Below are 12,939 nucleotides of genomic sequence, written 5' to 3' on the forward strand. Positions count from 1 at the left end.
TGTTTGTAAACTAGACATATTTTAAAATATTCCTGTATTTGGGATAAAATCTAACCCTATTGGCTAGCAGAAAAATTAAGCAAGCTTAGACTTAGTGAAGTGAAAAAGGGAATTAAGACCATTTAATCACCTTCCAAATAAGAACAATGGTTCACTAAAATAAATTATCTCTGTTTCATAAATGGGAAGTACCTTTTAAAGTGTTCCCCAAAGGCAGTCCTTTGGAGTGCTGTAGGAAAATGGTCAACTCCATTTCATAATGGAACCTGCTCAGTGACAGTGTGAATTTTCCTGTCTCTTTATGAAGTTCTTCACTGGCCAAACCTCTCAGTAGTTTAGCATTTGGTTTCAGTTTCAAGGGGAAAAAAAAAAATAATACTGTATCTGAAGTTTATATTCTATAAATAAAAGATGAAGTCAATATTACATCTGTTACTGATAATTTTGACTGGACCTAGAAATTGAAATAATCAAATAATCAGAGAATGTGCTGTGGGCATATAAAATAGATATGTCTAATAAATGTAAAATTAAAGATAATTTGAATGTGCTAGTAGACAAGCCTCTAGATAATTAAGTTAACCTGTCTAGGAAAGACATGTGTTAAGTATGTTCCTATGAAAATGAATCCAGTAAGAATGGCAAAATATCTAACGGTGTAGCTTCTGCTTTATATTTTAAACATCAACAATATTACCATGGTAAGTTAGTTTAAACGCTTAAGGAGGTTAGCCTAAACCTTGCTATAGCTTGCAATCACCTTGCTGAAAAAATAAGAAGGGAATTAAATAGACAGTCTGACATTTATCTGTGCTTTTCTCTCTAGTGAAGGAAATGAATTAATGCAGGAAACTCAAAAAACCAATGTAATTCCATAATGTTTCTGCTCAGTGACAGTGTGAATCTTTTCCAAGCTTAGTACAACCTCCATGACATCTGTGTGATGCAAGAAGCAGTGCTCCCAGCATATGTCACTGGATATAGCAGCACTCTCCTGCTAATAAATGCTGTCCTTGCTGCTGGTACTCATCAGCAATAAAGTAGAAATCAGCAATATTCAGATATCTATGTAACATCTACCTTATGTTTGTCTTACAATACTTCCAGCTTGTGCTGGGTATAAATAGTTTTCTTCTCATATGGCATTTCATATTGACATTACACATTTTTTTCTGGAAAGAGATTATTATCTCTGGTAAGCATTTATTATTTGTCTATACAATTATGATTTAGATGAAGATATAGTTTACTACGGTTAAGAACCAGCTGAAAATAAACTCTAAAAATCCTATGTGTCATTAGCTAGTCCTTCAAAGGCAATGCCATCCTATACATTTCTTGATGTCTGTTTATATCCTTGGGTTCATATCCTATCAATATTTATAATTTTAATTAAATGTAGACATTATTATAATAAGAATTAATATTGTAAGACAACAATCTAAGTTAAAAGGCTTAATATCTTAATATCTAAAAGCTTATTTATAAAATCTATGATCATTTTAGGAGAAATGTGAGGAGAAAGAAGTTGGAAGGAGAGTTGTGTGTTTCTGCATGTGATTATGTTGATCTGCTTAATAGGCAGTTGGTAACTGCATGTCTGCTAAATTAAGAAAATAGTAGTAGCCCATGAATTATGAGATTTTAAGTAATTTTATTTTTTAATGTTGTCACAGCTATAATTTTAATCTCCTTTGTGAATCAAATAGCTGACAGCATGTGAAAAATTGTATGTATGCTGATGAAGACTATTATGAATTCTAATGTATATTATGAATGCTTTCTTTTATAGAGGTCATGATGGAAAACTTCAGATTTATAACTCTAAGTAATACATTTGTAAAAATCTTCATTCAGATTTGGGAGTTTGTACTTAGAAGCATTATACATGTATTTGTTGATAAAAACTGTGAGCCCAAAGGGAGGGATCAAATCCCTCATGAGGGATCAAGTCAAGGGAGTAAATGAAATTGTCAGTTTTTTCTGATACAAAAAGAAAAGGTTTCTCTCTTTCTAGCTCAGTAAAGCATTACTTTTCCAAAATGTCACTGTCATTTGTATAACACGTTTTTTTCATCATGCTTCAATCTATTATATTGCAATGCTAGTTTTGGGCACAGAAACTGATTCCTTAATTATATATGCTATTTTGATTCTATGTAAAGGCATATCTTATGGTTTATTGTGAAAATGTAAAGAATAATAATTGTCTGCCTACCCTAATCCAATTCCAAGAAAAAAAAAAAACAACAAGAAAAATAATTATGTGTATAGTTGCTCTTTATTACTTGCTTGTTATTATGATCTCATTGTAACACTGTGATCCAGGAAAAAACAAAATCTAATGTCATACTTATTTGTTTATGACTAAATTAATGAGCCCCTGCTTACCCTCACATACCAAAAAATCAAGAAGGGCATTTTTTTTTTTTTTTAAGGCAGTGGTAGTTAGGAGGAGGCTGCTCCAAGCAGAAGAAAGAACAACATTTAAGTCAAGCATTTGCTTGTTTAAAATCATTAATGCAGAAAGTAGGAAATGCATATAGCAGCATAAGAATTGTACTTTTGCCCATTAGTTGAGCGTGCTGATGGTGCTGAATAATTCCTTTTTAAATGACAGTGATCCATTTTCTCATCCCTACTGTTAAACCTCATTTCTCTGTAGAGTTTGTTTCCTGGGTTGCTTTCTCCACTAAAAGGTATCAGCCATGTATTTGAAGTTTAAGTCATGAGAAACTGGGAACTTTTGCCTAGAGTCTCAGTAAGGAACACAGAAGACCAGTCTTTGCCAGTGTATGACTTCAACTCCTCCGTAAAAGCAAGGACATCCTTCCCCTCCCCTCTAGTTCTGTGTGTGCCTACAATTCACTTCACAAGTAACCTGTTAGTGGGCAATTGATCACCAGTGTGCATTAACTGCAGCTACATCTTCTGTAGATATTGTTTCTCACTGTATTCAGCCCCTCTGATTTACAGACCTAAATCCTAATCTTTTGCTGCAGTTCCTGCTTTATATGGTTCAAAAGATTAAACATTCTTTATACGTTCATGGTAAGTTGTTTATCCTTAAATAAAGATTAAAGATTTGAAATAAAACAATCTTTCATCAATGAGTCTCCAGTTAACATGCCTTAAACCATTTCAGCAGAGCTCTTGAAGTTTTCAATGATTTCATCTTGGTATGTTCTGTAAAATTGCATTCATCGTGACTTATTTTCTTGGAGGAAAATGACACATAATTGAAGATGGATCTATTTACTGTTTGCCTGGTTCAGCAAAGGACATAGTTTTACTGTTCTGAATGGTACAAGTCTACCGAATTAAAAAAGAATGTCCTATTAACTTAATGAAAATCTGGGTTATGAGTTTCAGCTTCAAGCAACTGAATCTTCTCGGGTAGTCTAATTATGTGTCTCTTAGTAATTGATCATGATGTAGAGATCTCACTGGTTTGTAGTAAAAACACAGGAACCTAAAATTTCATATTTTAGGTGCAATTTTTTTTAGAAGATTGTTATTTACAGGAGGTTTTTTTCTGATTGGAAAGCATCTATTTTCATAGATATTCAAAGAATGTCTTTTCATAAAATATTTTCTAATTTAAATAATGTTTATGTGTATCAATTGTAAGAATCCGCTTTATACTGGGAATAAAAGATACAAGTTTAAAATGAGAGTAAGAAATTGATAATGAAAAAGTAATCCCCTTTGGGTTTAAATTCTGTAGATGTGAAATTTGAGAAAGACTTCTCTAATTATATTTCCTTTGATACTAACTCTAGACTATGAACTTTTAAGATTTATTTCTTTGCAGTAGCACCACATTAAAAACCCCCAAGAATAAAGTGGAAGACACAGAGTCATTTCAAGCTAATACTTTGTTCTGCCTCAGAGTAGAGTTTTATGCAACTGAGAATCAAGCAGAGCACATACTGCATTATGATCTTACAGATGATTTCAGTCAGAAGTTCTCTGTAATTGCTTTGAATGAGTTTCTTTACACTTCCAATGCCATAAAAACCTTCTTAACTCTCATACTAGCAAGGACTCACATCTTCAAAACAATAGTTGTAGAGATTAGGAGGATAAATTTTGCATTTATTGGACAATGGAAACAGAAAGGAAAAAATGTATTCTTTCAGAAGTTTGTTATTATGAAAGTCACGTATAGTACCATGCAGGAAAAATTTCCTAGCCTCCTTACATCAGAATAGGGCAACAATAGCACTGCCCTCTGTGCTCAGCCAAAATTGCACAACTTTTAATAAATCTTAAGTATTCATAGCTTGAAGTCTTGCTTTAACTGGGCATGTTTAGCCAAAGAAAAGAAAGATCGCAAAAACATCTGTGTGTTAGTTACTGTTTGCTCCTATTGATTTAATGCAGAAGATATTCAGATGGCTCAAGTGAAAGTCATGTTCAAAGGCATAAGGGCAATGAAGCATGTAATGTCAATACTATGCAGTTTTTCTTCTTGAAAACAGTAATTTTCATCCTGATTTTGTAAAGGAAACTAATACTTTTAAAATTATTTATCTTATCTAACAATATTTCTGATCTTCAAATGACAAGAGTTGTCAATACTTTAAAGATAAAATGAATATTTAACATATTGAAAAAAGTGAAATTTAACCCTAGGGTTTGTACCAGTTTCTTTGGGTATTGGATTCTCTTTCTAGACCATAACTTAAACACTTGAAAAGGGAAAGGGGGCATACTTTTCATTTGAACAGAAGGTATTAAATTTCCCATGCATTTAAAAAACAGCACTATAACTTTCCCAAGAGGAATAAAAATGTTGTGGGAGTAGGCTAAATCTGCAATACTACCAATTTTTAAGATAGAAAAATGCTATTGCTGACTGCCAGTCATGGGGTAGCAGCAAAAGTTGATGTGATAACATCCTCTGTGTGTTCTGTTCCTGGTGACAGACCTTTTTTGGACACTTGACTGATGGTGTTTATGCCATTCCCACTACAGTCAGACTGCCTGAGGTTATTTTACTTTCATGCCATTGCAATTTAACATTAATAACAGTTGAAACAGGTATGAATTGACAGTCCTTGAGAACTGTATAATTCCCACGTCAGATTCTTGTTACTGGCCCGTTAGTTTCAGACAAAATGTAAATGTTTCTTCTGTGTTTAGGCAGGTTTTCATAATTCTTTCTTTGTGCTTTAAGAAAAGCTTGAATTGAGAGTGAAATTTTGCCAGGCATATTTTTGGGTAGTGATGTCAGCTCTCTGTTGATCTTTTGGACATATTAAGACTTGATAAACATTTTTTGGGTATAATGAGAGCCACTAGTCCCCAGCATGAAGTAGAATATATAATTTTTAAGAATACCTATAAATCTACCCTCAAGGACTAATATATCCACTAAACCACATTTTCTTCCTGGAATGGCATCATTCATTTCTGTAGGACTAATCACAGACTAAGGTGATATGCACTTCTTTTTAATAGCAGAAATTGCCATTTTCATAAAGAAAAAAAAGGAAGACAAATGTCCTATAGTTGCATTAGTAGAAGTATCGAGCAAAGGGAATTACTTCCTTGTAGGCTTTCCAATTTCCCATACACTCTCCATTTTTCAAGCAAGTTGTCTGAGTTCTGTTTCTGTATGAAAACTACATTCTCAAGCAGCATTGCATATGAGGAACTTTGCTTCTTGCTGCTCTAATGGACAAGAGTTGAATGGAAAGTAACATAAATATGATAAACCTTTTGAAATACTTTTCTTACCTTCAAAGTGATTGACTTAACATTGTACGTGTTTATATTATAGAGAGGACCATAGACAGACCATAGAATAACCAGCTGGGTGCTGGTTATTCATGCTGAAACTTTTTATCAGACCTGCAGAAACAAATGTGGTATTTTCATAAAAATGTCAGTTTTGATATGTCTCAATAAATACAGACATATACAGCTGGCTATTTGCAAACACAGGTACATAATTAGATTAATTATCAGAAGCCTGTTCTTGATAAGTCTTGCATCTCCAGATAAGCGTGGCAGAAATAACAGTTTAAAAAGCTAATAAATGTCCTTTGGTAATTACTGTAATTAACTGTACTACCCTTATACCAACTCAATTTTAAAATAGCAAATAATTGGGAAATTAAAGTTTCTTTCTGTATTTTTTTTTGTATAATACTTAGACCATATCTTTCCTCACTTAAAGTGCATTAGCAAAATTTACCAACAGATAAAGTATAGTTACAGAGTATGTGTTCATATTCTGTAATTTTCATTTATCTTGATTACTACATTATTCAGTATTTGTTTAAAGGAAAAAAAAAACAACATATAATACTCGGATAAAAGGTATGTTTGTCTTTAAACTGATGGTATAGTCAAAAATATGTATGAATTTTAGTAGCTGTTATTAGTTCAACAGTAAGGATGTTATGGTATTAAAAAGTGGAAGTGACAAATTTTTGAGAAACTTGACTCACCAACAGTATTTTCAAAGAATATTTTCAGGTCTCCTTTAACACATTTTCCCACTGCTAGAATATGTGGCATTTTTGGTAAATTAATGTAATTTAACAGAATATGTGGTTTTCTGTAATGACTTTCCCTTGAATTTTGGTTCAATGATTTACACTTAAGTAACAGCAGAACACTTTAGTCCAGGTGAAATATTCAAGTCACCATTCAAGAAAAATACTGGAAAGTTTCTCTGAAAGTAGTATTATGTGAAACACAGGGAAAAATTCTATATATGAGTCTCACATGTCATAAAATACCTTCAAATATAGCTGGTCAATAAAAAAAAGTAATTTTAATAAACCGGTTGCTGTCAGAGTTGCAGCCCATTATCTCAGTTCCTTCCTACTTGAAAGCAAGTTTCAGTCTACATACAGACTGATTTTCTGTTCTTTTACAATAAATAGAATATATGTCTCTTCATTGCTTCCCAGCTATCACTTAATGAAAATTTTCCAAATTCATGCATAGGCGGTGTTAGTAACACATTATTATACAAAATAAGCTCTATCTCTGTTCCTCTGAGCAAAGATACGAAATAGCCACATTGCTTTTGATTTGCATCTGTGTTTGAGTGTGTGTGATGTGTTCTAGTAAAAGTACCCAAAGTAACAGAGACATGGTTAAGATAACATGGATAACAGATTTTAAATATTTATAAAATCAAATTATTTTCAAATCATCAAAGGATGATATATATCCTGATAAAGGATAGAAGTTTTCAAGGTATTATTGATTTTGATAAGGAATTACATGCCTGCAGGCAATAGTATTATTTGCTAGTGAAAAAAAGGATTAAGTTCCTTCCTATATTTTATGTGGTGCAGTATAATAGCACATCAATCCTGTGGGAATTCTGTAATATTTTTTCTTATTAACTTCTAATTAAGCCTGAGTGATTTTTAGAAGAGATAAACTGGCACATTTTTCAGTATCATCTTTCTTTCTTGATAGAGAATATCAGGTCTAAATCTTACTAATCTGAACAGGAAAGTTCCTCCAGTTTCATTCAATATTTAGCTGGCTTTGCACCTCTTATAGACACCATTTAGAAGGTAGAAGAGCTAAACAATTTGTACAGCAAATACATAAAAATGTTTCAGAAATAAAGAAACTAACATTTCAGATTTGTACAGTTTGACATTAGGTAAAACACAAAGAAGTAAGTGAGGTTTTTTGATTCGCACAAGGACAAGGTTTGTTACCCCCTCTAATATTGTACATGTGGTATTTCCAACCTAAATTCTTAAACACATCCCTTTATGTGGGCTGCATGAAGGAGAAGAGGTCTGTCTTTAGGAGATGCATATAAATTGAGCCCATTTGTTTACAAATTCAATAAACTGCTGCTTACAGTGGTGGAATGGATCTCCCAAAGCAGAGGACAGTGGAATGAGCAGGAGGGGTCAGCACTTCGAGGCTTTATCTCAGCCTAGAGACATCCAACTGTGCTAGCAACTTGTGGTGGTGGGAGATGGAATGCTACTGTAGGATTGTGCCATGTGAACACAGAAGGAAAAGGTGAAAGAACATTAAGTTACAGGGATTCAGAAAGTGTTTGGTGAAGTCCACACACAAAATGCTTCCTAAGTTAGGAGTCTGAAAACAATCCTTCCTCTAGCCTTAGAGATCTAGAGGATCTAGAGGATTTCTATGGACAGTGAATTGAAATGAGTCCAGTTACGTTTCATTGCCTCTCTCTGTAGAGAATGTTGTTTATAATGATTTCTTTTGAAGTGTATGTAGCAGAAGAATGCTTTTACTATGACAAATTCCTATCTCTAACACCATTTGCCATTATTTCATCTTTGCTATGGTATCAACAAACCCACATCATCCTGTGGTATTACCTGTGTCCAAGACAGTGGGCAGACTGGGTACAGCATCACTGTAATCACCTAAGAACCGAAGCAGAAATGACATATAACCTCAGGCATAACCTAAAACTCAGATCAGGTGCAGGAAAACATTGCAAATAGCAAGCTGAGTAAAAGGTTTACAAATTTGTTCCTAGTAATATTTTTTATGCAATAAACAGTGCCTATTTAAGGTCTCCCATCTCTTTGCATTTTATCTCACCTCATGGGATTTGTATTGTAGCATTTTATAATTAAATAACAGTAAAGATAAAAATGCAAGTATTTTGATTTTATTTATAGCTGTGAAAGCATGCCTTACAATTTATCATTCAGTCTAGGAATTCAGTTATCTTAAAAGGAAAATAAATTTTTCAGTGACAGGTACCAGTTACGACTAAAAACTCTGCATTTACCACCAATAAATCTAATCTATATGCATTAAAGAGGACAGTTTTGCTGACACTTTTTTATGACTTGGTTCCACTGTGATATTTCATCTGCTTCAGTATATGCATGTAATCAAAATAAAGAAGTAACTGAGATATCTCTGTTTTCTGATGTGGTACCTGGCATTCTTAAAGATTGCTGCCATGACACATATATGCACTGTAAATTATAATAAATAATTTTTTGTATCATAAATAATATTTAATTGTTACCCAGAAACACAAGACATTCTGTAGACATTTTACACAAGGATGGCGGATTGCTTTATTGATGTGCATGGTGAAAGGAGAATCAAGGCTCTGGTTTTGAAAAATAATTCACATGCTTCTAAAAAAAAAAAGGTTTCACATGTCCATCAAGGAGAAGGTTGAAGGCAATTCCCTGCAAGTAAGCAATAGCTATCAAAATGCATTAGGCAAGACTAACTCATCCGCTACCTTCATACCCTTGACCTTCCAGACACATTTGTAGATAATGTTGATTCTTCTGACAGCAGACACAAATCCTCACAGTTCTGTGGGAAGATATTTCTGTTCTGCATTGAAACTATATTTCCTGTAGCATTAAGTCAATCATTTTTGTAAGATAGAAATTTTGACTTATACAGCAGTACAATGCATGCTGTAGCCTACACTTTGCAAAATATAGTCATGATCTTAAAATGCTCATACTAAGATAAGTTTCTTCTGTATGGCAGTTGGAGAATGGTCTAATCTGGGCCTAATCATCAGTGTCTGGCAGCAATAAGGAAGCAGCTTAAAGTAAACTGCCAGTTGAACACTCTGAAAGGGGGTTTCTGGATCCAAACTTTCAAGACCTAGGTGTTCCTGTAAAAGAGAGAAGCAAGTAGATTGAGGAGACAAAAAAGCACACATGGAAGAAACAGCTTCCTAGAACACTTTGTTTGCTTGTTTGTTTCCAAAAACATCTACTGGAAATTTGGTGTGAGAATACATAGAAGTTGAGTTTGTTGCTTTTACATGAGTCCTCTTTTGAATATATATTGATGTTAAACTGGATTTATGGGATTACCAGTGTGCTTCACTTTCTTCTCAGATATTTGTAATATTAGAAAGGTTAGGTTAGTGTTTGTTTACCATCATCTCATTCTACATTTTCAGTACAAGTCCTTTCAGTCTGGGTGCAAGCACAATAAAAAAAAAGTAATAAAATGAAGATTTTATAAAATACATAAAATGTTATGTCCTGGCCACACTCCAGGAAAAATTGCAGGCTTTATATAGAGCTATGCATTATGTCAGCATATATATTGTTCTGTGACACAGTTTAGGCAGAAAAGAAGCCAAAAAACAACCATGGGAGCACTTGCCTAAATTTGCACTGTCACCTTTGTGCTACCAGCTTTGCCCATTGATTGCCCTGTCTTTATCTATAATTGGAAGCAGATCTTGGGCAATTGAATGGCACCTCAACTCTCTTACCTGTGTGCTGGTGCCCTGCTCAGTCATCCCATCCACATGCTGCCATAACAGGGCAGCGTGTCTTGGGGTCCAGTTCTGTCATCTGTCTCCCTGGCATGAAACCTCCTCCATGGGAAAGTGGGATTTATAAGCCATGGCTTCAGTTCAAAAGACCTCACAAGTATCCAAGGAAATGGCAAATGCTGAAAGAGAGGAAGGGAAGGGAAAATATTTGTGAAATTTCTTCATGTATGAGTAGAATAATTTTGGAAATAGCCATTTAAACAAATTCATCTTGATTATTTTAAAAGCTGGTTAAAAAAAAAAAAAAAAAGCCAGTTTAAAAGTAAATTTTTACTGCTGTCCTTACTTCCATCAGGGAGGCTGCATCTGTAGCCATGTTGGAGAAACAGTGTGCTGTTACCTCAATATTTTCTTTTCACCTACAAAGCTAAATGTCATCTGTATGTTACTGACATAATATTCTCTTACCACTAGAAGGTGAGGATGCTATGAGAAGACCAACTTCAGGAATCTGTGTCCTGGGACAAAGGCTGCAAAAAAGCAGGAAGGGTTAAGGGACACCACACTTTTCTAACAACACTCGGAAGAAGCACCCCCAAATTCTTGTGACAACAACCATATTTTGCTCTCAAAAATCCTTAAATAGGCTCTATTTAACAGTTATTGATAAACAGTTATCTCAGCTGTTTGTTTAGGAACTTAGTCAGCTGATAACCAGAATAACTCAGGAAAGATATGGATCCTGGATTCCTGGATTATTCAAGATGCTGAACATAGGAAGGTATCCAAAGGTTCTTGGAGACCTGGAACTGCATACCTGTCTCCCTTTCTTGTCCAGCAAACATTTCTATGAGATCTGTGTCTAACCAGGCAAGAATTTCAGGACTGTACCAGTTAAGCTTACAGGAGTTTTTCTCAGATAAAAAAAAATCACTAATTTCAATGTTTCATCATCATTAAATGAATTGAGGCTTGCATGCAGTATTTTTCTCTCTCCAAATTTCAGTAGTACGTTGGAGAGATTGTCACAAATGTCCCCAAAATGATTTTCCCAATGTCCCCAAAAACTGGACTGAGAAAACTGGCAGTCTTATGCAAACATTTCTAGATTACTGGAGTCACTCACTGTTGAGGAGGATTAGATAGAGACTGCCTGTGACCATGGATGCTCAGTGAGTGTGTGGTTCTGAGCCTGCTCTCCAGGAACTTTCCTTCAGGTGAAGTCTTTCCTGCAAATACAAGACATTCAGGGTAGTTGAATGATTTTTCTGGGTTCTAGTTTCACACTGTGTTAGCTCCAATTTGGGATGATGCTTGTTTGACCAATGCCAGGGATTTCATGATGCTAAGTTTGGGTAGTGGATAGGATGAAGCTGAAGTAGAATGGGAGGATGTTGTGGCGTGTGGAGGAATTACACCTTGTGGAATCCACATTTTGCTGGGCTGGCAGATAGGGAGCTCTCATATTGCATCAATGGGATGCAATGGAGAAGTCAGAAAGAGCTGGGAGGTTTTGAATCTTCTTATAAATGTTTTGATAAATGCCCAAATTGCCCTGAGACTAAAAGAAGGTGAACAGAACTGAAGAAATTAATTATTCAGAATACCTTGACAGGCACAGTCTTTCACTACAGCAGAGAGGGAAGTTTGGCATTTGAAGAGCATTTTATAACCGTTTGTTTTTTTTTTATTTTAGAAAAATGCTCTAGCACCTTTAGAAAAAGAAAGTACTTTAAGAGTTCAAAATTGCCTAAAAAGCAGTAAAGAATATTTCAGCTACTATATATGAATTTTTTCTAAATTGCATTTTTCTTTCAAGAAGGCCCACTAGAAATATACTGCCTTGAAAATTCATTATTCCTCTTCTTTGTTAACTCCACTTCCTATTCTCAGATTTGAGGATGGAAGATGCAGTCCTAATAGTGTAATCCTTTTTAAAATTTCATAAATTGAGGCAAAGAAATTAATGTGGGACTTTATGCTAATAACTCATGTTTCAACACAATCATATTGTGATAAACCTTGTCAGTAAGAAAGTATCAATTTAACTTCACCCTTTTTTTTTTTTTTAAATATCAACATGAATGGAATTTTTTTTCTGTTTCCTCAGAACTAGAGGCAGAGGAGTGGTGCAAACATCTTTGCATGGAATGTCTAGGGGCCAGGCTCAATGATATAAGTCTTGGGGAACCAGATTTGCTTGCTGCTGGAGTCCAGAGAGAACAAAATGGTAAGTAACTTTTTATTGGCTCCTAAATCAGTTCCTAGGTGATGTCCCATGTCATCTTTGCTTGTGCCTGTTGTTGTGAAGACCTTTGCTAGTAGCTAGAACCACATCATTAGTAACTAAGCATTTGGATATGCTTTTGAAGCTCAAGCTTAATTTTTTATACAAGTAGATGATTAAATTCCATGCCAAATAATACATATAGAGTGACTTCATGTCTTCATTGTGTTCAGATTTCCCTGTCATGGGAAATGATAGCCATGACCTTTCTGTTTCTGGAAATTACGGTTTTTGTGCAGAGGAATAAAGCAGCAGCTGTTGTTTTGCAGCCTTTTAAGGACAGTGATGAACATACCAACAGCAATTTGGACTGCAAAACACATATTTGCTTTAAACTCCTACCTGTCTTGAATATTGAAGTCAGGATCATCTAAATGCTGTCAAATATGGGTGAAAAGGGCAGAGA

The 12,939-nt window shown here is 34.5% G+C and overlaps 1 protein-coding gene across 1 annotated transcript in view; it reads left to right on the plus strand.

Annotated features, from left to right (window-relative positions):
• Positions 1-12,939, plus strand: part of DOK6 (docking protein 6) — a 253,203-nt gene that overhangs the window by 133,142 nt on the left and 107,122 nt on the right. The window contains exon 4 of the mRNA XM_086893825.1: positions 12,357-12,476. Coding sequence (XP_086749951.1) covers positions 12,357-12,476 — 120 coding nt within the window. The remainder of the gene's footprint in view (positions 1-12,356; positions 12,477-12,939) is intronic.

This window comes from Cyanistes caeruleus, chromosome 1 (assembly GCF_971803275.1).
Source record: "Cyanistes caeruleus chromosome 1, bCyaCae1.hap1.1, whole genome shotgun sequence".
Classification (NCBI taxonomy): Eukaryota; Metazoa; Chordata; class Aves; order Passeriformes; family Paridae; genus Cyanistes; species Cyanistes caeruleus.